Source organism: Pongo abelii, chromosome 19, assembly GCF_028885655.2.
Source record: "Pongo abelii isolate AG06213 chromosome 19, NHGRI_mPonAbe1-v2.0_pri, whole genome shotgun sequence".
Taxonomy (NCBI): domain Eukaryota; kingdom Metazoa; phylum Chordata; class Mammalia; order Primates; family Hominidae; genus Pongo; species Pongo abelii.
Window position 1 is genome coordinate 8,073,266 of NC_072004.2, and position 23,713 is coordinate 8,096,978.

General features: G+C 49.1%; 1 protein-coding gene and 3 non-coding genes across 5 annotated transcripts; all 4 read right to left on the reverse strand.

Moving 5' to 3' along the window:
- Positions 1-227: 227 nt before the first annotated feature.
- CTC1 (CST telomere replication complex component 1) lies at positions 228-23,692 on the reverse strand. Of its 2 annotated transcripts, NM_001131079.1 has the most exon segments (23): positions 228-3,777; positions 3,960-4,086; positions 4,184-4,349; positions 4,599-4,663; positions 4,759-4,903; positions 5,361-5,438; positions 5,761-5,935; positions 6,031-6,119; positions 6,755-6,948; positions 7,205-7,294; positions 7,382-7,706; positions 7,840-7,954; positions 8,385-8,511; positions 9,958-10,158; positions 10,254-10,431; positions 10,557-10,789; positions 11,337-11,465; positions 11,564-11,848; positions 12,870-13,014; positions 13,511-13,722; positions 13,872-14,109; positions 18,464-18,627; positions 23,625-23,661. In NM_001131079.1, coding segments are annotated over 23 exon segments (3,654 nt in total). In that variant the 5' UTR covers positions 23,658-23,661; the 3' UTR covers positions 228-3,637.
- On the reverse strand, positions 1,697-1,770 carry TRNAT-AGU (transfer RNA threonine (anticodon AGU)). Its single transcript has one exon. It is a non-coding gene; the product is annotated as a tRNA-Thr (tRNA).
- TRNAS-AGA (transfer RNA serine (anticodon AGA)) lies at positions 2,070-2,151 on the reverse strand. The gene has a single exon. It is a non-coding gene; the product is annotated as a tRNA-Ser (tRNA).
- Positions 2,445-2,518, reverse strand: TRNAI-AAU (transfer RNA isoleucine (anticodon AAU)). Its single transcript has one exon. It is a non-coding gene; the product is annotated as a tRNA-Ile (tRNA).
- Positions 23,693-23,713: the final 21 nt, after the last annotated feature.

The window sequence follows — 23,713 nt, forward strand, 5'->3', positions numbered from 1 at the left end:
CCACTGCACTCCAGCCTGGGTGACAGAATGAGACTCCCTCCGTCTCAAAAAAAAAAAAAAAAAAAAAAAAAAAAAAAAAAAAAAGCTATGGCCCTCTTCCTAAACATGTATACAATCCAGGGAGTTCACACATAATTCCATCCACATACCCCACACTTTATTTTTTCCTTCAGAAAAGTGTGTACATAGACCCCACTTTTAATAACCAAGCACTAACAAACAGGTGATCATTCGTTTATTTTATTTTATTTTATTTTTTGAGACGGAGTTTCACTCTTGTTGCCCAGGCTGGAGTGCAGTGGCGCGATCTCGGCTGACCACACCTCCTCCCTCCTCCAAGGTTGAAGCGATTCTCCTGCCTCAGCCTCCCAAGTAGCTGGGACTACAGGCGCCTGCCACCACGCCTGGCTAATTTTTTGTATTTTTAGTAGAGACGAGGTTTCACTGTTACCAGGTTTCACTATGTTGGCCAGGCTGCTGGTCTGGAACTCCTGACCTCGTGATCCACCCGCCTTGGCCTCCCAAAGCGCTGGGATTACAGGCGTGAGCCACCGCGCCCCGCCATACATGGCAAGTTTCTACATGGTGTTTCAGACTTAGCTGATCACCCTCCACCCTCAGGCCAGATTAGATTCCACTTCTCCCTGTTCTTACAGTGCCCTTAGTGCTGAAAAGGGGAACGTGCCTTGTTCATTTGGTTCTGCACAGGGTCCAGCCCAGTGCTTGGCACAAACATGGTCTCGGCAGTGCTGCATCCCTAGCTTGACCTGGAGGTAGCAATTCCTTCAAGCCATTTGCTCATCTTACATTGGTTCGTGGGCCATGGAATGGTGTCGAGAGCTTTCTGCCTATCTTCCAAGGAGGTTTAGGTCCTGCCAAGAGCTCACAGATCCTGTTTCTTGCCTTATCTCCGGCATTTATTTCTTCCTTAACCAGCCTAGCTTCAGTGCTCCAGAAACGTGCCCCTGCCCTTCCACACCAGGATCCCTAGGGACTCCCGAATGATGCTTTCTTGGACTCTGTTCACATGGCCTCAGCCCTTCCGCACCCTGCTGCAGGAAACCTGGTGCCAGGCCAGGCCAGCCGGATCCCTGCTTAATCCTTACCCTGCTGCAGGAAACCTGGTGCCAGGCCAGGCCAGCCGGATCCCTGCTTACTCCTTACCCTGACATCCCGCTCGTGGAGAGGGATGGAGGTGACTGCAAGTGAAAGACCAGTTAGAGTACCGCATCTAGAAGCTGTGCCAAATTTTAAATACTGTATATTTAAATATATATTTTTATATTATATACTATATGTATAAAATTATGAGCCACCAAACCCAAAGAAATATAATGAAGAGCCAAACAAAACAAAGTGGCTCAGGTTCTAGGGGACGTCCTAGGGTGGGGAAAGAGGCCTGGAAGGTGGGCAGCCCCTTCCGTCAAGGGTGGGGCGGCCGCCTAACCCAGTCCACCTGCACCAGTGGGGTGTGGCATCAGTTTAGCAAAGGACCCTGAGGCCTATGCAGCATTTCTGCCCCTAAGTTAGAGAACCACCTTTTAGAGTGGCGATCTCATGGGAGTGGCAGCTCGACTCAGCAGGAAATGTGGGTGCTATGAGTGCAGAACAGAAACTCTTACGCGTTCTGATATAAAAACAACACATGAAGGGATGTGGATTCTGTCGCAAAATCACGCTATTTCAATTGAATTAAAGGCACCGCTGGGATTCGAACCCAGGATCTCCTGTTTACTAGACAGGCGCTTTAACCAACTAAGCCACGGCGCCAAAGCTGCTTTACCGATTTCTGAAATTCATCTACAAGAATATAGAGCTAGGAACCCGGACCGAGCTTTTTCAGATCTTTCTAGAACTAATTCGGTAAATCAACTGGCTCTTGCATCACTTGCCCATTCCTCGGATTTCCTTCGATGTCCAAAGAAGTTAATCATAGATTTCAAACCAAAATCATAGATTCTAAATCAAATTCTCGATTCTAGAATTCCTAAATGAGGGGTTTGGAGGGTGCCGACTGGATCATCCCGTCCTGGAGGAGAGAAATATGGTATGTTGAAGAAAAAATACTACGTAGTCGGCAGGATTCGAACCTGCGCGGGGAGACCCCAATGGATTTCTAGTCCATCGCCTTAACCACTCGGCCACGACTACGAAGCTTCTAGTTTTGCTTTCATCCAATGCCTTTCTTACTTCCCTTGACTGACAAACATTTGCCTGCATCAACGCGCTTCCAGGAAAAAAAGACGCGGCGGTTGCACGGGAACCTTCCTTTCACCAGGGTGCCCAGAGACTCCTCCCTTCCAAGCCTTCGGGAGCGCTAGTGATTCAGGGAACAGGAAGCAGTAGGTGCAATGTAATTCTGTTACCAGAAGGCAATTGGCTCCGGGTAGAAACTTCTGGGTAACAGCAGAGGGTTAGAAAACAAAACGAAAATAGCCACCCGCTGGCCCGTACGGGGTTCGAACCCGCGACCTTGGCGTTATTAGCACCACGCTCTAACCAACTGAGCTAACCGGCCAGTTGTCTCCTACCATGCCTCCAATCTTAACATAGGGTATTGCTACCATAAAAGCAGCGTAAATCCCAATATATGGGTTTAGCCATGCTCTAAAGGTCTCCCAAACTCGAACAAATCCTAATAGCCAGGAAGAAATGGCCTCCCAGTAACTCTGAAAGATGTGCCTCAGCTCATCTTTCCACCTCTCCACCTATCAGTCCCCAGTAAAGAAATGCGGCAACATCAGCCAAATGCATTGGTATCTCCGAAGAATTGTTCCTAGATCCTCTAATTCTGTGGTTGTGATTTCGGAGCACCTTCTGGTCTCATGGTGTATTGATCAAGGATCTGCCTTAGGCTGGGCCCTTAGGAAACCTACAGGGCTGACCGTAGCCTGGGGCCCTATAGCACAGGCACCCAGAGTCCTCACCTGCCCCTGCTTGTGCCTGGCACTTGCCTCCCCCTACACCTTCTTTGTGCTCGTGAACACCTCTAGGCGTTCATACTTGACTTCCTGCAGGGCCCAGCCTTACTGACTGAGACCATCATAGCTATGCTCTCTGCCTTGCCGCCAACTCCCCGATTTACTTCCTTTACAGACTGACTTTGGTATCATTTCTTCTGCTGGACCAAAAGCTCTTCTCTTCCAAATCACTTTCCACCTTTGGCCCTGGTGGCAAAGGGCTGAAATGATGATGAACGACTAGGAGTTCCTCGGAGGTGGACAACTAGGAGTCAGGAGGCCTGGGACCCCAGAGATGAGTACCAGTGAGAAATGACACCAGAGGGCTTCATTGCAGGTCAATGGGCCTGTCACCATCACCCCACAGCGAGCAAGTCTTTTGTTCCCTCAGCTCCTGCCACAAAGTCAGAACCCAGGTGCTCAGGGCCGCCTGTGAATGCAGGTGCCTTGTCCCAATCAGAGGAAATAAAATATTAATAGTGCCATGATTTCCTGTTGCCACAATTTCACCAAGGCAGGCTGGCACCAGAACACCAAAGAAGAGAAATTACAGTGGAGTAGCAGTTTGTGAATCTGGAGTCCTTGGTTCAATCACAGAACAAGTAGGGGGAGGAGCCAGCACCTAGGCCTTCAGGTTTTCAGCAAGGAAGGACTCTCAGGCCATCCTTGCAGTTCAGTTAACAGGAGGAAGCAAGGATCCCCAGAGAGCTGGAGTACTCTGACTCTCGGATAGAAAGGCAGGACAATCGGAGCCTGGGGTTCACATGAGTCAGGAAAGGGAGCTCTCCACACTGGAATCGCTGTAGCCGAGGAGGTTCTGAGGTGAGAAGAGAGGAAAACACACGTCTCAGGCACGTGGCTTTTAGTTCCCACCCACCATTCTCCTCCCTAACTCCAGAAATTCCCCATCAGTCCCTCATCCCTCTTCCTCCCAGGGACCCATCTATCTGTATCACCATGATCCCCGTATCATCATGATCCCCCCATCTCCAACCTTACCTAATGGGACGATCTTAGACGGTTTCCTTTCCAGCTCAAAAGAAAGCACAATAGGACGGAGGACAGAGGGGCTAGTACAAAGTGTCCAGAGGAACATGGTCATGGGCTCGTCAACCCTGGCTGAAGACTAGAAAGAGAAGGTCAAGGTTAACTGGCTCCTAAACCCTCTGCCAAAAGCCCAGGAATTTGGGTATCCGAGTCCCTCCCTCACAGCCACATCACACCTCAAGTTGGGCTCCAGGCCCTGCAAACTGCAAGACCACTCTGCCTGGCACTCGGACGAACTCTAGGAGGGAGGCCCACTCTCTAGGACACAGCCCTAGTGCTGCTGCCACATGGTGATTCCTACAGGTCACCACGGCTTCGGCAGTCCCATCCTCCACCAGGAGCCTATGGGGAGCAGGAGGAAATAAAAACGCCTACAGCAACCCAGGTTGCCAACACCCTGGACCCAACATGCCTCCCTCCCCGCTGTTTGCAGTCTTTGGCTCAAAGATTTAGGAGCTTACCGTCATTCATTCGTTCAAAAAATATTAAGCAATTCTCATGAGCCAGGAATTACGCTAATGTAGAAATTGCAGATAGACAAAGTGGTCTAATAAGTAAATGGCACAATGGGTGCCCGCCTTGTGCTCTCACCTGATGATGGCCTGGCTTACAGCTGTCTGTGTAGGGCAAGTGGGGCCCAGGCGAGTGCACTTTCCCTGGGATGAAGACAGTGGTTGGAAAAGTCCTCTTGGTCCCATCACATCCCTCTGGCACGCCATACCCAGTTCAGCCTGTTCCTTCCCTCCCTTACCTGCCGGCAGATGCTGGTACAATAAGCACACACCCAGAAGAGCTGAAGGCTGAAGACAGAGACGATATGGCAAGAGGTAGTGGCCTGGAATGGGGACTGACCACCCTGCCGAAGTTCAGCCAGGTAGATGTGGGGCAGGGGAATGCTAAATAAATACAGGGAGACAGAGACAGGGGTCAAGATAACAGAACAGACAAAGGGGTTCTGAAAGCAGGGTGGGTCTAAAAGGACTTAGAGGGCATCAGGATGGGGACAGCAGTGGGTTCCATGCGCTCCTAGAAGCCCCATCCCCTCCCCCCTTTTTAATTCCTGATCTCTGATAGTCATTGGTTATTTTTCAGGTTTGAACACCATGATGTTAGCCAAGAAGTATTTGCATGTTAAGACTGAAAAGCCTTCAAAAGCCTAGAACACTAAATGATTCTGGGTACAATGACAGACACAGAGCATTTTTTATTTGGAGTAGAGGAGCTCCTCTGACTCAACACATCTTGTTGGGATTGGAGAAGACTGTAATGATGGCAAAATCTTCAGAACCAGGGACATGTGGGAGATGCAGATGTGAAGCTAGGAAGTTCAGGGGTTGGGGTCTGGGCACTGACCTGATGGTGGTCTCAGGGGGAAAACTCAGGACCTGCACATAAGTGGATGACCGGAAACAACAATAAACGTTGTGAGATCTGCAAGTGGAAGAGGAACAGTGAGTGACCAGGAAGACAAGGCAAATTGGGATAGAAGCTGGGACTCAGAGATCACGCACCACAGAGTGGCCACTCCCCCTGAGGGACATACCCTAGCCATGGCCCTACCAAAGCTAGGGGAAGACTAGGAGGAGGACCAGCCTGCAACACCTCGTGAGGATACTGGGCACAAATGGCAGACTGATATATGGAAAGCTGTATGAAAGAGAAGGGGTCGCTGCAGCAAAGTTAAAGCAGGGGTGAACATTCCAGAAAGCCACATCAGTAGCAAGAGGAGGCAGGTGACACTACACATCTTCACCTGGAAACCCTTTTCTCCAACTGGCTAAAGTGGACCCGGGCTCCTGGAAGGAGTCCTAGTGAGGGAGGCAAGTGTGGGTCTTCTATATATACGTCCAGGTGAGGGGGGAATTCACATTCAGCAGTCTCAAGCGCGACCGTTAGCTTCACACACCTTCTCATGGTCCCCGTGTTCCCTATAGAAGGAAGGTGGGTGTTAGTAGGATCTGTGAAGTCCACAAAGTCCCATCAACTCTATTTCATACCTTCCCCACAAAGGAAGGGTCATTACCCAGTTTCATCCAGAGAGACGCCACAAGGGGTTCACATAGTGTCCGTGACAAAATCTCAGCGGAGAAAGACACCAAGGAATCTGTGAAACTGGAAGGTCAGGGAAATACATTGAGAATGGAGGCACAAGAAAGCACAGAGTGGAGACAGTCAGATCCAAGGCAGAAAATGGAGCTAAAGTATCTGCTAGAACTTCATATATAAAGTCCTGAAAAAACCTGAGCTCTGCCACACTGCACACTAAGAGTAACAGGGCCTATGGGAAAAAGAGGGTTGTGGCAGATCGTTCAAAACCCGCACAAGGTGGCTCACGCCCCTAAATCCCAGCACTTTGGGAGGCTGAGGTGGGAGCCTCACTTAAGGTCAAGAGCTTGAGACCAGCCTGGCCAACATGGCGAAACCCTGTCTCTACTAAAAATACAAAAAAATTAGCTGGACGTGGTGCCGTGCACCCCTATAATCCCAGCTATTTGGAAGGCTGAAGCGGGATAATCCTTTGAACCAAGGAAGTAGAGGTTTCAGTGAGCTGAGATCAGGCCATTGCACTCCGGCTTAGGCAACAGAGTGAGATTCCGTCTCAAAAAAAAAAAAACACCAAACAAACAAAAACAACAATAACAAAAGAAATACCTCCTGCAGCAGAAAATGAAGTCTTCACCAAACCCAGCTAGCTTGGGAGAAGAGAGAGTGGCCAAATTAACCAGAGGGGCTTGGTGGACATTTACTTGTCACTGAGCAGGTCGGTCAGTGAGGATTCAGGCAATGCCTTGTTTGCATCCAGCACATCTTGGATGTCCTGGGAGCTTTCAAGCTCCAGAGTCCAGTTGTCCTGGACAGTGAGGCAGGATGCACAGCCAGCCAACTCCAGAGGACGCCGAGATATGCAGGATGAACCATCCTTCTCAAACAACATTGGTGTCTGCACGGAAACGGGAAGACGACTGCCTGTCAGTGTGTGCTAGTCCAGTGGGAGGTTCACAAAATATTCTGACCCAATTTTGTTCTTTCTGGAGCATGGAGAAGGAAGTGTGTCAACACACACAGGCTTTCTGGTATATCTAAATCCAGCCTTCTTCCAGGAGGCCTAGAGAGTGACCAGGCACTGGCACGTCCTCTTTAGACCCCAACCCCAAAAAAGCTTTCTGGGGAAAGGTATGATGAAGTAGGACACTCACAGGGGGGCCAGGAGCTACAAGTCGGTACACTTGTCCCGGGTGCAAGAACTCAAACCAGCGGACTGAAGAGCCAAAGAAAATGAGGTGAACCTGGGAGGATGGAGAGCAAAGTGCTAGGATCCTAGCCAGAGGCTCAGGGTGCAGGTCAGGTCCTGGGTCCCTGGAGTCCCAGTTTACCTTCTGATCCTTGTCGTCATTTCCCTGGGGCTCGGGCAGCCCCCATCCAGTCCCCTCCTTCCTCTGGGTGCCCCCAAGCCAGCTCCCCAACACACAGAAACTGAGGACGGGCTTGGGCACCTCTGGACTTGCTCCTGGGGGGACACAAAAATTACGCTTCATGAGGGCCTCCTTGTGGCAGAGCAAGAAGAGCCGGCTCTGTCCTAGGTGGGGTCCCTCTGGGCCGGTGGGATCTGTCTGAGGTGTTGAGGGTGTTGCTGAATGAAGGGAGGGTCTGGGCACAGGCAGGATCAGAGCATCAGCCAGAAAGAACTGGACATAGACTCTGTTGGGAGAGACAAGGAATAGATTTCTTAGTGATGCAGGCATTGGGTATTTTGGTCCCCAGCATCCCACTCCTTTCACCAGGCCCTTCCTTCCCCCCAGACTCAAGACAACCATGACCCCAAGGAGCCAACCTGGCCTGCTGCTTCTGGATGAAGCCTGGCATGCTCAGCTCCTTCCAGGAAGGGAAGCTGCTTCTCACATCCCTCTCTACGATCAGCTGAAACCTCTCTGCCCGCACCAGGCAGCCTAGAGGAAGAAAGTTTTCTATTTTGACAAGAAAGGAGACCTGTGGGGTGGGTTGCAAGGCAGACCATCCTACCGGTCTCACTGCCCATCCCAGGCCAGAGCTGCTGCCCAAACATGACATGAAAGCCCACACCTGGCCCCCACCTTAGAGGGGTGACACCTTCTCTCCAAACTAAGAATGTAGGAGACACAGTTGTAATCCTGGAGTGCATGTTAGGGGCTATGGTGGAGAAATGCATGCTGGAAATTCTTGCTAGGGGTCCTCTTGCTCCTGTTCTCTGCCTGCCATACCAGTCTCCCAGAAGTTGTTGATTGACATGTGTCACTTCAGCATCTCTAGTAAATCCCAGCAGACTTTTCCTCCCAGGCTCCCCTGGCTATGAGAACCAACACCCCACTACCATCTTCTTTCCACATCTGAACTCCAAACCTATCAGCCGTGGGTCACTGAGGGGTTGAGAGTGCTTGGCCAGGAGCAGGCAGGGCAGGGAACCACTTTGGTCCCGAAGTTGCAGACAACCTTTATGAGATGAAGCCACCAGAACCCCAAGTAAAACCTGCAAGAAGATGAAGGTTGAGTTATCAAATGTTTATTCCGCAAATACTGAGCATCTACTATTTGCCAGATGCTGTATTACATGGTAAAGCTACAAAATGAACAAAAAAAGACACGTCTCTGGCTTCAAAGAACTTATATTCAAGTGGGGAAGACAGACATAAAAAACACACACACGCATTCACACATGTAGTAGGAGAAGAGAAAGGGCACAAATAGAGGTTACAGGTAAGAGGCCATGCGGGATCTCAAGGGACACAATGAGACGTTTGATTTTACTTTATATGCACTGGGAGAGGCACGCAAAAAATTTTGCACTTTATATGCACTGGGAGAGGGCGCAGTGGCTCACGCCTGTAATCCTAGCACTTTGGGAGGCCAAGGCAGAAGGATCACTTGAGCTCAGGAGGTGGAGATCAGCCTGGCAACATAGTGAGACCCCATCTCTAAAAATTAAAAAGTGTAAAAATTAACCCAGGCCAGGTGCAGTGGCTCATGCCTGTAATCCCGCAGTTTGGGAGGCTAAGGCAGGCAGATCACTCGAGTCCAGGAATTCGAGACCAGCCTGGGAAACACGGTGAAATCCCGTCTCTACAAAAACACAAAAATTAGCTGGACGTGGTGATGGATGCCTACAGTCCCAGCTACTCAGGAGGCTGAGGTGGGAGGACTGCTTGAGCCCGGGAGGCAAGGTTGCAGTGAGCCAAGATAGTGCCTCTGCACTCTAGCCTGGGTGACAGAGCAAGACTCTGTCCCAAAAAAATAAAAAAATAAAATTAGCCAGGGACGGTGGTGAACGCCCATAGTCTCAGCTACCTGGGAGGCTGAGGTGGCAGGATCACTGGAACCTGGGAGGTCGAGGCTGCCATGAGCCATGATTGCGCTAATGCACTCTAGCCTGGGCTACAGAGCAAGATCCTGTCTCGAAAAAAAGGATTTAAACAAGAGAGTTCTGTAATACAAGTTTCATTTTTTTTTAAACTTCCTTTTTTTTCCTGAGTCTTGCTCTGTTGCCCCGGCTGGAGTGCAGTGGTGTGATCTTGGCTCCCTATACTCTTGACCTCTCAGGCTCAAGCGATCCTACCTCAGCCTCCTGAGTAGCTGGGACCACAGGCACATGCCACCACACCTAATTAAAACAACTTTTTTGTAGCAACAAGGTCTCTCTACCCAGGCTGGGTCTCAAACTCCTGGGCTCTAGTGATCCTCATGCCTTAGCTTCCCAAAGTGTTGCAATTACAGGCATGAGCCACTGTGCCTGGCATATCCCCCTTTTTAGTTGCTGCAGAGAGAATGAATTGGAAGGGCCAACAACAGATGAAGTGGTCTGCTTAGAAGGCTAGTGTAGTCAAAATGACAAAAAAATGATAGTAACCGAGACTAGGGTCGTGGCAATAAGGATGACAAAAAAAGGAAGTCCCCTGAGCCCTGCTAGGGTCCCCCTTACCTGGGCTGGGTGGAAGGCAGAGGGCAGCAGACAGAGCCAGGACCAAGCCAGGCGGCGATTGAGTTGGCAGCTGGGCAGGTGGGAGGCCTCCGGGAGGGGCAGAAGGGCCTCAGGGTCAAAGGAGGCCCAGGCCTCACGCTGTCCTTCCTCTTTCAGAGCGGCCAGAGTGGGGAAGGAGGAGGGAGTCTGCAGCCGAGTGTACTGTCAAGGAGGGAAGAGAAATCGGGTGTGTGTGTCCCATGGGCCCCAGGTGTCCTCCAGTGTTCTGCCACCATCCTTCCCCCACATCCTCATACTTTCTGGAGGGGACAGTGATGTGGCTCTTCAAGGATCTCATTGTGTGCATTCCGAACAGGGCTGCCTGGCGGAGCTAGAAGATCCAGGGTAGGAGCCAGGAGTTGCAGTCCCAGGCTGGGGCTCCCAGGAGAGGAATGTTGCAGGAACTGGTGGTGTCTCAGCACATGGGGACACAGCCTTGGCCAGGAAAAGCAGCGCAGTCACCTCCCCTGGAGAGCCTGCCTCTTCAAGAATCCTGCTCTCCTTGCCAAGAAGTGTGCTGCTCCCGCTGCCTCCCCACCCTGGGCCCTCAGCCTCCTCACTTGCCAGCCAGCTCCTCCAGGGCCTTGGTAGCCCACAGGTAGAGGGGAAGTCCTAACTGACGTTCCCACACCAACTGCTCGTACAGGGAGGCCCCGTAGGCTTGACGGGATGAGTGAGTCCCAGGCTTCTGACGAGAGAAGCTTTGAAGCAGAACGGCGCCACGGAGGCAGGGGGCAAGCACTGGCCTTCTTGTCCCCCCTCCCACCGACTGGAGCAGGTGAACATCCTGGAGCTGGGGGAAAGCAGAGAAAATGAAAAATAGGAGATGAAGCCCCCAACTCAATGAACCCAGGCAAAGTTAACTGCACTTTGCCACTGCCTGGGTTCCGGGAAGACGGAAAGCAATTTCTCCCACGTGGGCTGGCCTCACTTTCCATGACAACCCACTCCCGCTGCGGTCAGCCTTCATCTCCCATGAGCGCCAATCAGTCTTGCCGCGGGCTGGGTGGCTCCTGCATGAACAGACATGGCTGAGGCTTCTCACCAGGTCGCCTGAGATCATCCCGGCCCCAGATCTGTGCTTCAGCCATCTCCTCCTCCAGCTGAAAGGCCCTTCTGTGAAGGAGATGCCCTGGCCACAACTCCTCCTCACAGTGCCCAAGACTCTACTCCTTTTTGATTTAAACTTCTGTCCAAGTTATCCTTAGCAAAAGTGCCCCCCTAACACACACTTTTTATTTCTATATTTCTATATAAGCACCCTGCTGCAGAAAAGGAGCCCATGAAGGTAAGAGAAGCTGCAGAGGTCTCTTTTTGTTATCAGCCCTGATCTCACATACCTGCAGACACGCTCCAGGTCGCATCACCCGCCTGAGGCCACGGAACTGCTGGTAGGCAAGGCAGAGCCCCAGCTGCCCATCCAGCTCATAGAGGCCAGCGGGCTCATTCAACACGCCAGTGACTGCTCCCTGCAAACAGGCCGAGGTCCAGTTGACCACTATTTTCTTCCTCTTTGAAGACCCACATTTCCGGCCCCTCAAGCTCTAGGATCTCTCCCTGTGCTCACCGAATAGGATAGGAGTCTAGAATACCGGGCAAGACCTTCTGGATCCTTCTTGTCCTCCGAATTGCTGGGCGTGGGGAGTGGCTTGGGGTCAGCCTCTAAGAGGGGTCCTTCCAGCTCCAGTTCCAGCTCCTGCACACATTCTGGTTTCAGGAGCAACAGACGGGAGGACTGACTGGTCATCCAAACATGCTGGCGCTGACCACGGATCTTGGACACTCGCAATTCTGTGAGCACATAGGCCGTACCAGGCCGAAGGACTCTGTGCCACACCAGCTGGGCAGGGACCTGGCTTGTGCAGAGACAAGCAATGTGACACAAGAGACCCCAAAACTCCCACTCTGCCAGAGTCCCTTTCCCTCACGATTTGAACTCAGAGACCTGCCCCCTGTGAGTCTCTACTCACCTCTCCATCTTCCCTATGTCTGCCAACTAAATCTCAGCGTCTCTCCTCTCCCACAGGAGATGCCAAATATTTCCAGACCACTTCCCCAACACACAAACCATCCCTAAAACTTCCTTCAAAATACATAAATATTCCACTGAGAAAAGTGTGCCCTATCCCGCCCCATAACACACAAACAACATTCATTCATGTAATCAATATGTATTGAGTATATATGTATCCAGTATTGTGACTGATGTCAAGGGAAGTATGACAAACTGTTCTTCTCCAACATAGTAAGGCCCTATTTCTACAAAATACATATTTTTTAAAATTTTTATAAAAAGGAAAAGAAACATTATTCAGATACTTATATGTCATAAAACAATGGTTAGAATAAAAATTAATGATTTATAATTTCTACCTTGGGTACTATGCTCAGTACCTGGGTAAAGGGATCAATCCTACCCCAAACCTCAGAATCACAAAATATACCCAGTTAATAAACTTGCACATGTACCTCATGAGTCTAAAAGTTGAAATTATAAAAATAAAATTGTACTAGTTGATGCAAAAAGAGTCAACAGTAAGTACCAAGTTTTTTGTTTGTTTGTTTGTTTTCTTAATGCCTGTATTCAATGCCTCAATGGTGTTAAGATGAACGATTTCTTTGGTCATCTCCACAAGTCAGCGTGGCAGTTTTTTAAAAGGTCGCTTACAATCTAAAAGCTGTGTGCTCAAGTGAGTTGCACAGCAGGAAAGTCTACTCCCTAACTCTGTGCACAAACATTTCCTGGAATCTTCTCCCAACAGCGCTATTCCAGAAAACAGCTCTCCCCAGCTGTCCCCCTTTCCTACGTGGTCCTCCTATGATGTTATCTTTCCCTCCCTCACTTCCACGGCTGAAATGACCCCAATCCTCACCTGCACGATGACAGACACGTGGGTCACAGCTGGGTGTGATCTACCAAGAGACAGGATGAAGTAGGCCTTCTGTTTACTTTTCACCAGAGCACTCAATCGAACTAGATTCCCAGCCAGGTTTCGCTGCACACCTCTGAGCTTGTTTCTAAGAAGGAAGAAAAAGCCCTGTAATCCCAGCTACTCAGGAGACTGAGGGAGGAGAATCACTTGAACCCAGAAGGCAGAGGTTGCAGTGAGCTGAGATCGCGCCATTGGACTCCAGCCTGGGCAGCAGGAGTGAAACTCCGTCTCAAAAAAAGAAAAAAAAAAAAAAAAAAAGCAGCAGTCATCTTTATTTCTCTTCTTTCACCCTATAAATGCTGTCCCTTCCACGGTAAAGAATAACCTGGTAGTGATACAAAATGTCCATAGCCCAAAGCTAGGTGTGCCAAAAACCTTCAAAATTCTCTCGCCCTTAGGTAAGGCACAGATCCCTTGAAAACCCCTTCTCTTTACCTTCTTAATATTCAAAGCCCACCATTCCCTTGATTTGGAACATTCAGTCTAAATTACTATCAATGCCCTTCTTTCTCTCCCTCCACTGACCCAGCATCATCCTCCAGTTTCACAGCGCCCCCGCCATGCCTAGAGGGGGAAATTACCTGAGCCTGAGCAGGCGGGAAGCACTCTCTGGGTAGAGGACAGGGATAGGCGTGACAGGGCCAGGACTGACGGTCAAAGGAAACACTGGCACAGGGGCATCCCACAGCTCCAAGTGCCCTTCCCCTGAGGAATTCCACCTGGCAGGAGGGAGGTAACTCCAACAGGGGAACAGAAAAAGATGGCCCAACCAAGAAAGGTCCAGGTCTATGAGCTAAAAAAGACCAAGAGCAAGGGTTAATCAGGACCTTAGCATCCTATCCACCCACCTCCCCGTTTGTTTCCTCAGAGACTTAATTGCCTTGATCCTTGGACACCATTCTTGTCAGGATCTGAGGCATCTGACCTTTACCTTCCACTCACCTCACAGCTCAGGACGCCAGTGTTATCTCTCACATAGAGGCTTCCATTCCTGCACTCTTGTTCCAAGTCCGCCGATAGGTCTGTTAGTGTCCCTAAAAGTAACAGCTGCTCTCGGGGCAGGGGGTTCCCATTTGGTCCAGCCTCTTGGGCCCAGGCCTGGTATGCACTACTGCTCCAGGACAGGTGGCTGCAGCATGGGAGACGCTGGTGAGTCTTGAGGTCCTGTACTGAGACGAAGCTGTAGAATGAAGAGAACAGAGGTCCTGCAAAGCCAGGTCCAAGCCTACTAAGGCAACCCTCAACCCTGATAAACCCTCAAGAGCCCAGGGAAAGGTTGCAGGGAACATGGACTAAGAGGTGAGTTTGATTGATTAAAGGGGTAAAACCTGGGGCTAAAGGCCTAAGAAAATAAGGATGGGGGCCGGGCGCAGTGGCTCACACCTGTAATCCTAGCACTTTGGGAGGCTGAGGCGGGTGGATCACCTGAGGTCAGGAGTTTGAGACCAGCCTGGCCAACATGGTGAAACCCCATCTCTACTAAAAATACAAAAAAATTAGCCGGGCATGGTGGTGTGCACCTGTAATCCCAGCTTCTTGGGATGATGAGGCTGAAGAATTGCTTGAACCCAGGAGATGGAGGTTGCAGTGAGCCGAGTTCATGCCATTGCACTCCAGCTTAAGCAAAAGAGTGAGACTCTGTCTCAAAAAAAAAAAAAAAGGAAAAAGAAAATAAGGATGGGATTTGAGTCCAATTCTGTGCTGAATAGTATCTTCAACAAGATGGTGCCAGGGAGAGGACCCAGAGAAATGAAGTATGAATGCATGAGGGGCCTGAGGAAATGAATGTGTGGGGAGAACACTTTGTAAGTAACAAAGGCAATTCTCTTGAAAGCATCTCAGCTCTTAGCTCCAGAGAGAACTTAATGGGACCACTTAGGCATCTAACGGCCCAACTACAATGACCCCAGCCAAGTTCCTTTCTAGTCTAGAATAGCACAGTACTAGAGACTAGGGGAGAAGCTGAGGCTGAGATGTGGGTGTTGGATGTGATACAAATAATAGTTAAATTATCAAAGTTGTGATAAATTCACCTTTTTGTAATACCATTATTCTCACTTGCTTGCATTCCCGATTTTTTTTTTTTTTTTTTTTTTGAGACAGAGTCTCACTCTCTCGCCCAGGCTGGAGTGAAATCAAGACTGAAATCTTGAACGCTCTCCAGATGGGGTTTCACCATGTTGGCCAGGATGGTCTCAAACTCCTGACCTCAAGTGATCCATCTGCCTCAGCCTCCCAAAGTGCTGGGATTACAGGCATGAGCCACTGTGCCCGGCCCCATGATTTTTTTTAAGTGGAAATGAAAAGGATCGAGTTACAAAACATCACAATTAATCCTCCCTGTTGGACTCAAGAACATTATGCACAAATTAGTATTAAAGAGAGAGAATGCTGTTCTAGAAAGCCACTCCCCTTCTGCATCTGCTCTCCTTCCCTGACAGCTTTGGAGAAGACATAAGGCAAAGACAGAAACTAATACCTGTTGGCCCCTGCCTTGCACGCTATACTATACTGAGTCTGGTCAGGCTCAATATTGAATTTTCTTCACCTCAAAACCCTGTAAACACCACCAATGGGGAAACTCAGAGGCTCAGGTACACAGAGGCATGGGTGGCAAAGCTAGATGTGCCTCATTCAAAAGTCCATGTTCTTTCTCTGTGTTTTCTTACTTATCTGAAGGCCCAGGAAAAAGCAACCAGAGAGAACTGTCTCTTTTTTTTGAGACAGAGTCTCACTCTGTCGCCCAGACTGGAGCGCATTGGCGTGATCTCGGCTCACTGCAACCTCCGCCTGCCGGGTTCAAGCAATTCTCCTTTCTCAGCCTCCTGAGTAGCTGGGACTACAGGCATGTGCCACCATGCCTGGCTAATTTTTTGTATTTTTAATAGAGACAGGGTTTCACCATGGTGGCCGGGCTGGTCTCGAACTCTTGACCTTGTGATCCACCCGTCTCAGCCTCCCAAAGTGCTAGGATTACAGGCGTGAGCCATCGCGCCCAGCCAAAAAAAGTAATCTTAAGTGTTATGGACGTGGACAAGAATTATAGGAAAAGAAAGGAAAAACAGTCCAGTGAAATAAAATGATAAAAAGGAAAAAAAAAAAAAAAAAAAAACCGGGTACAAGTACCCTCAGAAATTACTTTGGAATTAGGCCAAGCACAGTGGCTCATGCCTGTAATCCCAGCACTTTGGGAGGCCGAGGTGGGAGGATCACCTGAGGTCAGGAGTTTGAGACCAGCCTGGCCAACATGGTGAAACCCCATCTCTACCAAAAACACAAAATTAGCCAGGCGTGGTGGCGAGCGCCTGTAATCCCAGCTATTCAGGAGGCTGAGGCAGAATTGCTTGAATCTGGGAGGCGGAGGTTGCAGTGAGCAGAGATCACCACACTGCACTCCAGCCTGGGCCACAAGAGCGAAATTCCATCTCAAAAAAAAAAAAAAAGAAATTACTTTGGAATTAATGTAACAAAATATCATTTAATGCCTACCAAATAGGCAAAAATAAATAAAAATAATTTTTTAACCAAGGTAAACACAGGCTCAAGATATGCATATACACTATTGGCCAGGCGGGGTGGCTCATGCCTGTAGTCCCAGCACTCTGGGAGACTGAGGTGGGCGGATCACCTGAGGTCAGGAGTTCAAGACCAGCCTGGCCAACATGGCAAAACCCCATCTCTGCAAAAATACAAAAACTAGCCAGGTGTGGTGGCAGGCACCTGTAATCCCAGCTTCTTGAAAGGCTGAGACAGGAGAATCGCTTGAACCTGGGAGGTGGAACTTGCAGTGAGCCGAGATGATGCCATTGCACTCCAGCCTGGATGACAGAGCAAGACTCCATCTCAAAAAACAAACAAACAACCACAAACAAAAAAAGAAGTATAATGTTAAGCACAAAAAGCAGGCAGGGGCTGGGTGCAATGGTTCACACCCGTAATCCCAGCACTCTGGAAGACCGAGACGGCAGATCACCTGAGGTCAGGAATTGGATACCAGCACGGCCAGTGGTGCAACCCCATCTCTACTAAAAAATACAAAAATTAGCTGGTGTGGTGGCACATAGTCCCAGCTACTCAAGAGGCAGGAGAATCACTTGAACCCAGGAGGCAGAGGTTGCAGTGGGCTGAGATCATGCCACTGCACTCCAGCCTGGGCAACAGAATGAGACTGTCTCAAAAAAAGAAAAAAAAAAAAAAAGCAGGCCAGGCACGGTGGCCCATGCCTATAATGCGAACACCTTGGGAGGCCACGGTAGGACTGCTTGAGCCTAGGGGTTCGAGACCAGTGTGGCATGCATCTGTGGTCCTAGCTATGTGGGAGGCTGAGGCAGGAGAATTGCTTGAGCCCAGGAGGTAAAGGCTGTGAGCCGTGTTTGCACCACTGCACTAGAGCCTGGCGGACAGAGTGAGACCCTGTCTCAAAAAAAAATAAATAAATAAAGCAAATCACAGAGGGTATTTACATAGGGTACGGTAACATTTATTTAAAGTCTACACGTATGCAAAACTCTACATTATATTGCTTAAGGATAGATGCATGTGTAGTAAAAATATTAAAATATTTATTGGAATAATATATCCCATCTCCAAGATAGTGATTACTTTTTTTTTTTTTTTTTTTAATATGGAGTTTCGCTCTTGTTGCCTAGCTGGAGTGCAATGGTGCGATCTCAGCTCACTGCAACCTCCGCCTCCCGGGTTCAAGCGATTCTCCTGCCTCAGCCTCTGAGTAGCTGGGGATTGCAGGCGCCCACCACCATGCCCGGCTAATTTTTGTATTTTTTTTAGTAGAGACGGTGTTTCAGCATGTTGGCCAGGCTGACCTCGAACTGCCGACCTCAGGTGATCCACTTGCCTCGGCCTCCCAAAGTGTTGGGATTATAGGCATGAGCCACTGCGCCTGGCCAATAGTGATTACTTCTATGAGGAGATAAATAGGTTTCTTTTGCAGGACTTTATGACGTCATGGCCTCTAATATGTTAATAAACCCTATGACTCTCCCAGAGAAGTTTATCATATTCAATGTCCCTCACACTTACTTAGCTATGAACCCCTTTTCTTGTGCTTTACTAACATTACCTAGAACACTTTTGGAAATGATAGTGTAGAAAAAAATATATATATATATATATACACATAAACACACTCTCGGAAGCCCTAAAACTCACATCTTAAACACAATGGTCTGCACTTGGTAATGTCAAACAGCTCTCTGCATCTTTGTTTCCTAATACACAAAATAAAGATAACACCAGCCTCTTCCCCACTTTGAGAGTTCTTTTTCCAAATTTTCCTTCTCTCTTCCCCTCTTCCTCTCCTTTTCTTTAATCTAAAGCCAATTCGGGAGAACTTTAGGAAAAGGAAAGCTTGATAGTGTTAGAACAGAAAAGCTCTGCAGAAGGGGTATGTTTAGACGACCTTGTCCTCTGCTCACTCTCTCACTTGCCTTTTTTCTAACTATAGAACCTTACTTTTCAATCCTGAATTCAATATCCGCCCCTGCCCAGCCCCCGCAACCACCACCTCTCCTTACCTATAGCTGAGGGGCAGTGTAGAACCTTGGTTCCTTCCCTGGGACAACCAGACAGTCTTCACACAATCAATTATCAATGGAGTCAACTGGACATTAGGCTCCTTGACAGCTGGACACAGGGTCTTCTGGATGAAGACCTGAGCATCCTCAAGCCAGGCTTGTTCCTGAGGAAAGTGAATTTAGTTAAAACATCTTGACTATCCGGCCCACCAAGGAAACTTGGGAAGAATAAAGGACTAGAAAAAAATATCCAGGCTGGGTGCAGTGGCTCACGCCTGTAATCCCAACACTTTGGGAGGCTGAGGCAGGTGGATCACTTGAGGTTGGGAGTTCGAGACCAGCCTGACCAACATGGTGAAACCCTGTCTCTACTAAAAACACAAAATTAGCCGGCGGTGGTGGTGCGCACTTGTAATCCCAGCTACTTGAGAGGCTGAGGCAGGAGAATTGCTTGAACCCGGGAGGTGGAGGTTGTGGTGAGCCAAGATCGAGCCATTGCACTCCAGCCTGGGCAACAAGAGCGAAACTCCGTCTCAAAAAAAAAGAAAAGAATATCCAGAGGGCACATGAAATGAAGATCAAAAGTAAAGGAGTTTAGAACTTGAAGAAACCTTAAAAGTCTTAGTCCAGCCATACCGTAGACAGCTGACCATCCAGCTTTGGTCTTGCCCCTTTCTCTAACAAACTTGTACTCATGCCATCTTACATGGAATCTGGTTCTAAAGTCAGTACGTTGAAGAGCAAGAATGGACAAAAACATTGTTGAACAATCCTTTAAACTGTTCATAAAGAATAGGACAGGCTGGGTGCAGTGGCTCACGCTTGTAATCCCAGCACTTTGGCAGGCCAAAGCGGGTGGATTGCTTGAGTCCAGGAGTTCAAGAACAGCCTGGACAACACGGCGAAATCATGTCTCTACAAAAATACAAAAAGCCAGGCGTGGTGGCACATGCCTGTGGTTCCAGCTACTCGGGAGGCTGAGGTGAGAGGATCACCTGAGCCTGGGGCGGTTGAAACTTCAGTGAACCCGGATGGCGCTACTGCACTCTGGCCTGGGTGACAGATGAGACGCTGTCTCAAAAAAACCAAAACCAAAAACGAATAAGACATAGTGCCATACTATGTATAAGCACCTAATAGTGGACAGTACATAAAAAGGACATAGGCGGAATATAATTTTTAATCATCTCCTTTTTTAATTCAAATGTATACATTTCCCACAAGCTAAATATATGCAAGATACAACCTCACTTGATTTGTTTCCTGTTGTCTTTTCAGCTAAGGTGTGGGCTTTCTGAGGAGGATATGGACTATCTTTGTATACCAGACACAGATTCTGGACACACAGTTGCCATTATATGTAGATAACTTTAGGGAAAAGGACCAGTTTGGCCTACTCCCATTGCTAGACAGCTTTAACACACTTGGCAATACGCCCTTTAGCCTTCTCCCTTAATGCTACTTCTAAGCCATTACAGCTCCTTCCCTGGTCCTCTAAGGCTCATATATTAACATCCTGGTCAATCTCTCACAATCTCTTTTTTTTTTTTTTGGAGATGGAGTCTTGCTCTGTCACCCAGGATGGAGTGCAATGGAGAGATCTCGGCTCACTGCAACCTCTGCCTCCTGGGTTCAAGCGATTCTCCTGTCTCAGCCTCCCAAGTAGCTGGGATTACAGGCATCCACCACCACGCCCGGCTAATTTTTTATATTTTTAGTAGAGACGAAGTTTCACCATGTTGGCCAAGCTGGTTTCAAACTCCTGAACTCAAGTGATCCGCCCGCCTCGGCCTCCCAAAGTGCTAGGATTACACACGTGAGCCACCGCGCCTGGCCTTTCACATTCTTCTAATCTTAAGGAGCTTGAAAAGAGCTAGAAAAGCCAGTCTTCCATGGAATCAACCTAAATGCACATCAACAGTAGACTGAATAAAGAAAATGTGGTACATATACACCACGGAATACTATGCAGCCATAAAAAAGAATGAGATCATGTTCTCTGCTACAACATGGATGCAGTTGGAGACCACTATCCTTAGCAAACTAACCCAAGAACAGAAAACCAAATACTGCATGTTTGTTCCCACTTATAAGTGGGAGCTAAATAACGAGAACACATGAACACAAAGAGGGAAATAACAGACACTGGGGCCTACTTGAGGGTGGGAAGAGAGAGATTGGAAAAAATACCCATCAAGTACTATGCTTAGTACAGGGGGTGACGAAATAATCTCTATACCAAACCCCCATGACATGAGGTTACCTACATAATAAACCTGCGCACGTCCCCCTGAATCTAAAATAAAAGTTAAAAGGAAAAAAAAAAGTCTTCAAGTTCTAGATGTCTTCAGCATCCTTGTGGACAGCCCTACCACTGACCTTCAGCCCACTTCAGCCACACACTCATTCATGGTCACAGTTGTGGAAAGCAGACCAAATCACCATTCAGAGTTGCCCCACCAGTCTAAGCAAAGTTCCGACTCTCACACTTTTTGTCTTCCTCTCCCAGTATTCTTTTGTAGTTCCTGTTTCTCGGATGGCCTATCCTTTGCTTGGTGCACTGAATACTATTGTCTCTCAAAGTGATCCCATGGCCTCAAGGTAAAATTACCTAAGTTTTGTTAAAAACGCAAATTCATGTTTTCATCTACTGAGTAAAAATGGAGCAGACTGGATGTTGTGGCTCTCGACCGTAATCCCAGCACTTTGCGGGGGCCAAGGTGGATCACTTGAGCCCAGTAGTTCACCACTAGCCTGGGCAACAAGGCAAAGACCCCTCTCTACAAAAAAGAAAAATTAGCTGGGCATGGTGGCTCGTGCCTGTAGTCCCAGCTACTCAGGAGGCTGAGGTGGGAGGATCACCTTAGCCTGGGAAGGTTGAGACCCGCCTGGGCAACATGGTGAAACTCTAAAACAATTCAAAATTAGCCGGGTTAGCCGGGCGTGGTAGCACACGCCAGTAGTCCCAGCTACTTGGGAGGCTGAGGTAGGAGGATCGCTTGAGCCCAGGGAGGTCGAGGCTGCAGTGAGCCATGATGGTGCCACTGCACTCTAGCCTGGGTGACAGAGGAAGACCTTGTTTCCAAAAAAAAAAAAAAAAAAAGGCCAGGCGCGGTGGCTCACGCCTGTAATCGCAGCACTTTGGGAGGTGGAGGTGGGCGGATCACGAGGTCAGGAAATCGAGACCATCCTGGCTAACATGGTGAAACCCCGTCTCTACCAAAAATACAAAAAATTAGCCGGGCGTTGTGGCGGGCGCCTGTAGTCCCAGCTACTCGGGAGGCTGAGGCAGGAGAATGGAGTGAACCCTGGAGGCGGAGGTTGCAGTGAGTCGAGATCGCATCACTGCACTCCAGGCTGGGCGACAGATTGAGACTCCGTCTCAAAAAAAAAAAAAAGGAGGGGGGAAGACCCAGATTAATACAGGCTGAAGTTTAAGAACACAATATGCTTTCCCACAATTATCTCAACCACTGCATGGGTTTAACAGACATGGCCAGATGATGATTGTTCCTGTATGTCTACTTTAGCTGAGATCTCGTTCCTGAGCTTTAGTCCTATCCATCTGCCAGACTCTCCATGGCCAATCCACAGGCAGCACACATGCCCAATACTGAACTTTCCACAAAACCCTCTCCTTTTCTAGAACCCTTCTAGTGTTATGTTCACTAACTTAACAAATAGTACCCTTAATCAAATAGTTGTTCTATCCTGAAACCTAGATGTCCTCCTTAACTCCTTCCTTTCCCTACATAGGTCCCAGTCCTGGCTGGGTGCGGTGGCTCACGCCTGTAATCCCAGCACTTTGGGAGGCCCAGGCGGGCAGATCACGAGGTCAGGAGATCGAGACCATCTTGGCTAACATGGTGAAACCCCGTCTGTACTTAAAAAAAAGAAAAAAAATACAAAAATGAGCTGGGCATGGCGGCGCGTGCCTGTATGCCTGTAATTCCAGCTACTCGGGAGGCTGAGGCAGAAGAATCGCTTGAACCTGGGAGGCAGAGGTTGCAGTGAGCCGAGACCACGTCACTGCACTCCAGCCTGGTGACAAAGCTAGACTCTGTCTCAAAAAAACACACACACACACACACACCCCCCAATCCTTTAGATTGTATTTTCTTAACATCTTATTTATTTATTTATTATTTATTTATTTATTTGAGATGGAGTCTGACTCTGTCGTCCAGGCTAGAGTGCAGTGGTGCGATCTCGGCTCACTGCAACCTCCACTTCCCTGGTTCAAGCGATTCTCCTGCCTCAGCTTCCTGAGCAGCTGGGATTACAGGCGTGTGCCACCACACCCAATTACCCTCATGTTAAAGTCGCTGCTTAGCAAGAGGTACAAAACTGTCAGCTCTGACCCCTCCACCACCACCCAGTTGAACTTCTGAATTTTTCAGACACCTGTTCTGTCCTCCTGCCTTTGAACATGTGTTTGCTTCCGTCCTGAAACCCCTTCCGGCGCTTTTTTTTTTTTTTTTTTGACAGAGTCTCCCTCTGTTGCCCAGGCTGGAGTGCAGTGGCACAATCTCAGCTCACTGCAGCCTCCGTCTACCCGGTTCAAGCGATTCTCCTGCCTCAGCCTTCTGAGTAGCTGGAATTACAGGTGCGCGCCACCACGCCCGGCTAATTTTTGTGTTTTTAGTAGAGATGGGGTTTCACCATGTTGGTCAGGCTGGTCTCGAACTCCTGACCTCAAGTGATACGCCCGCCTCCGCCTTCCACAGTGCTGGATTACAAGCGTGAGCGGGCCACCACACCCGGCCCCTTTCGGCGCTTTTTGCCTTCTACACGCACTTCGGGTCTCAGACGCTTTTTCTTATTATGGTTGCCCTTTTCCCCTACAGCTCCGTTAAGGGTCTTCTCCAGGAACCCACAGCCCCATAGTTCCCCCATTAACCTGCTCCTGGTTTCCCACCAGGCTTAAACCCTAGAGAGTGAACGGAGACCAGTTTAAGGCTCACAGCGGGCGCCGCGTGAATGAGGAAATAAACATTCGCAGAACCAGTAAGAGGTAGGAGCGGACCGACTCACAACCCCCTCACCCATGGGCCGGACGCGGCCAGCGAGCCCAAAGAGACAAGACAGAAGAAATAGGAAGAGAAAGAATATCTGTGACAAACAGGAAAAAAGGAACAAGGGACGTAATAGCAGCACTCACGGAGGAAGGGACCTGGGCCCGGCCAGCCGCCATGATGCGCCGGAGCTCCGCCCCCGGGAGGGGCAGGTGCTCGCTTGGGGGTGGGGGTG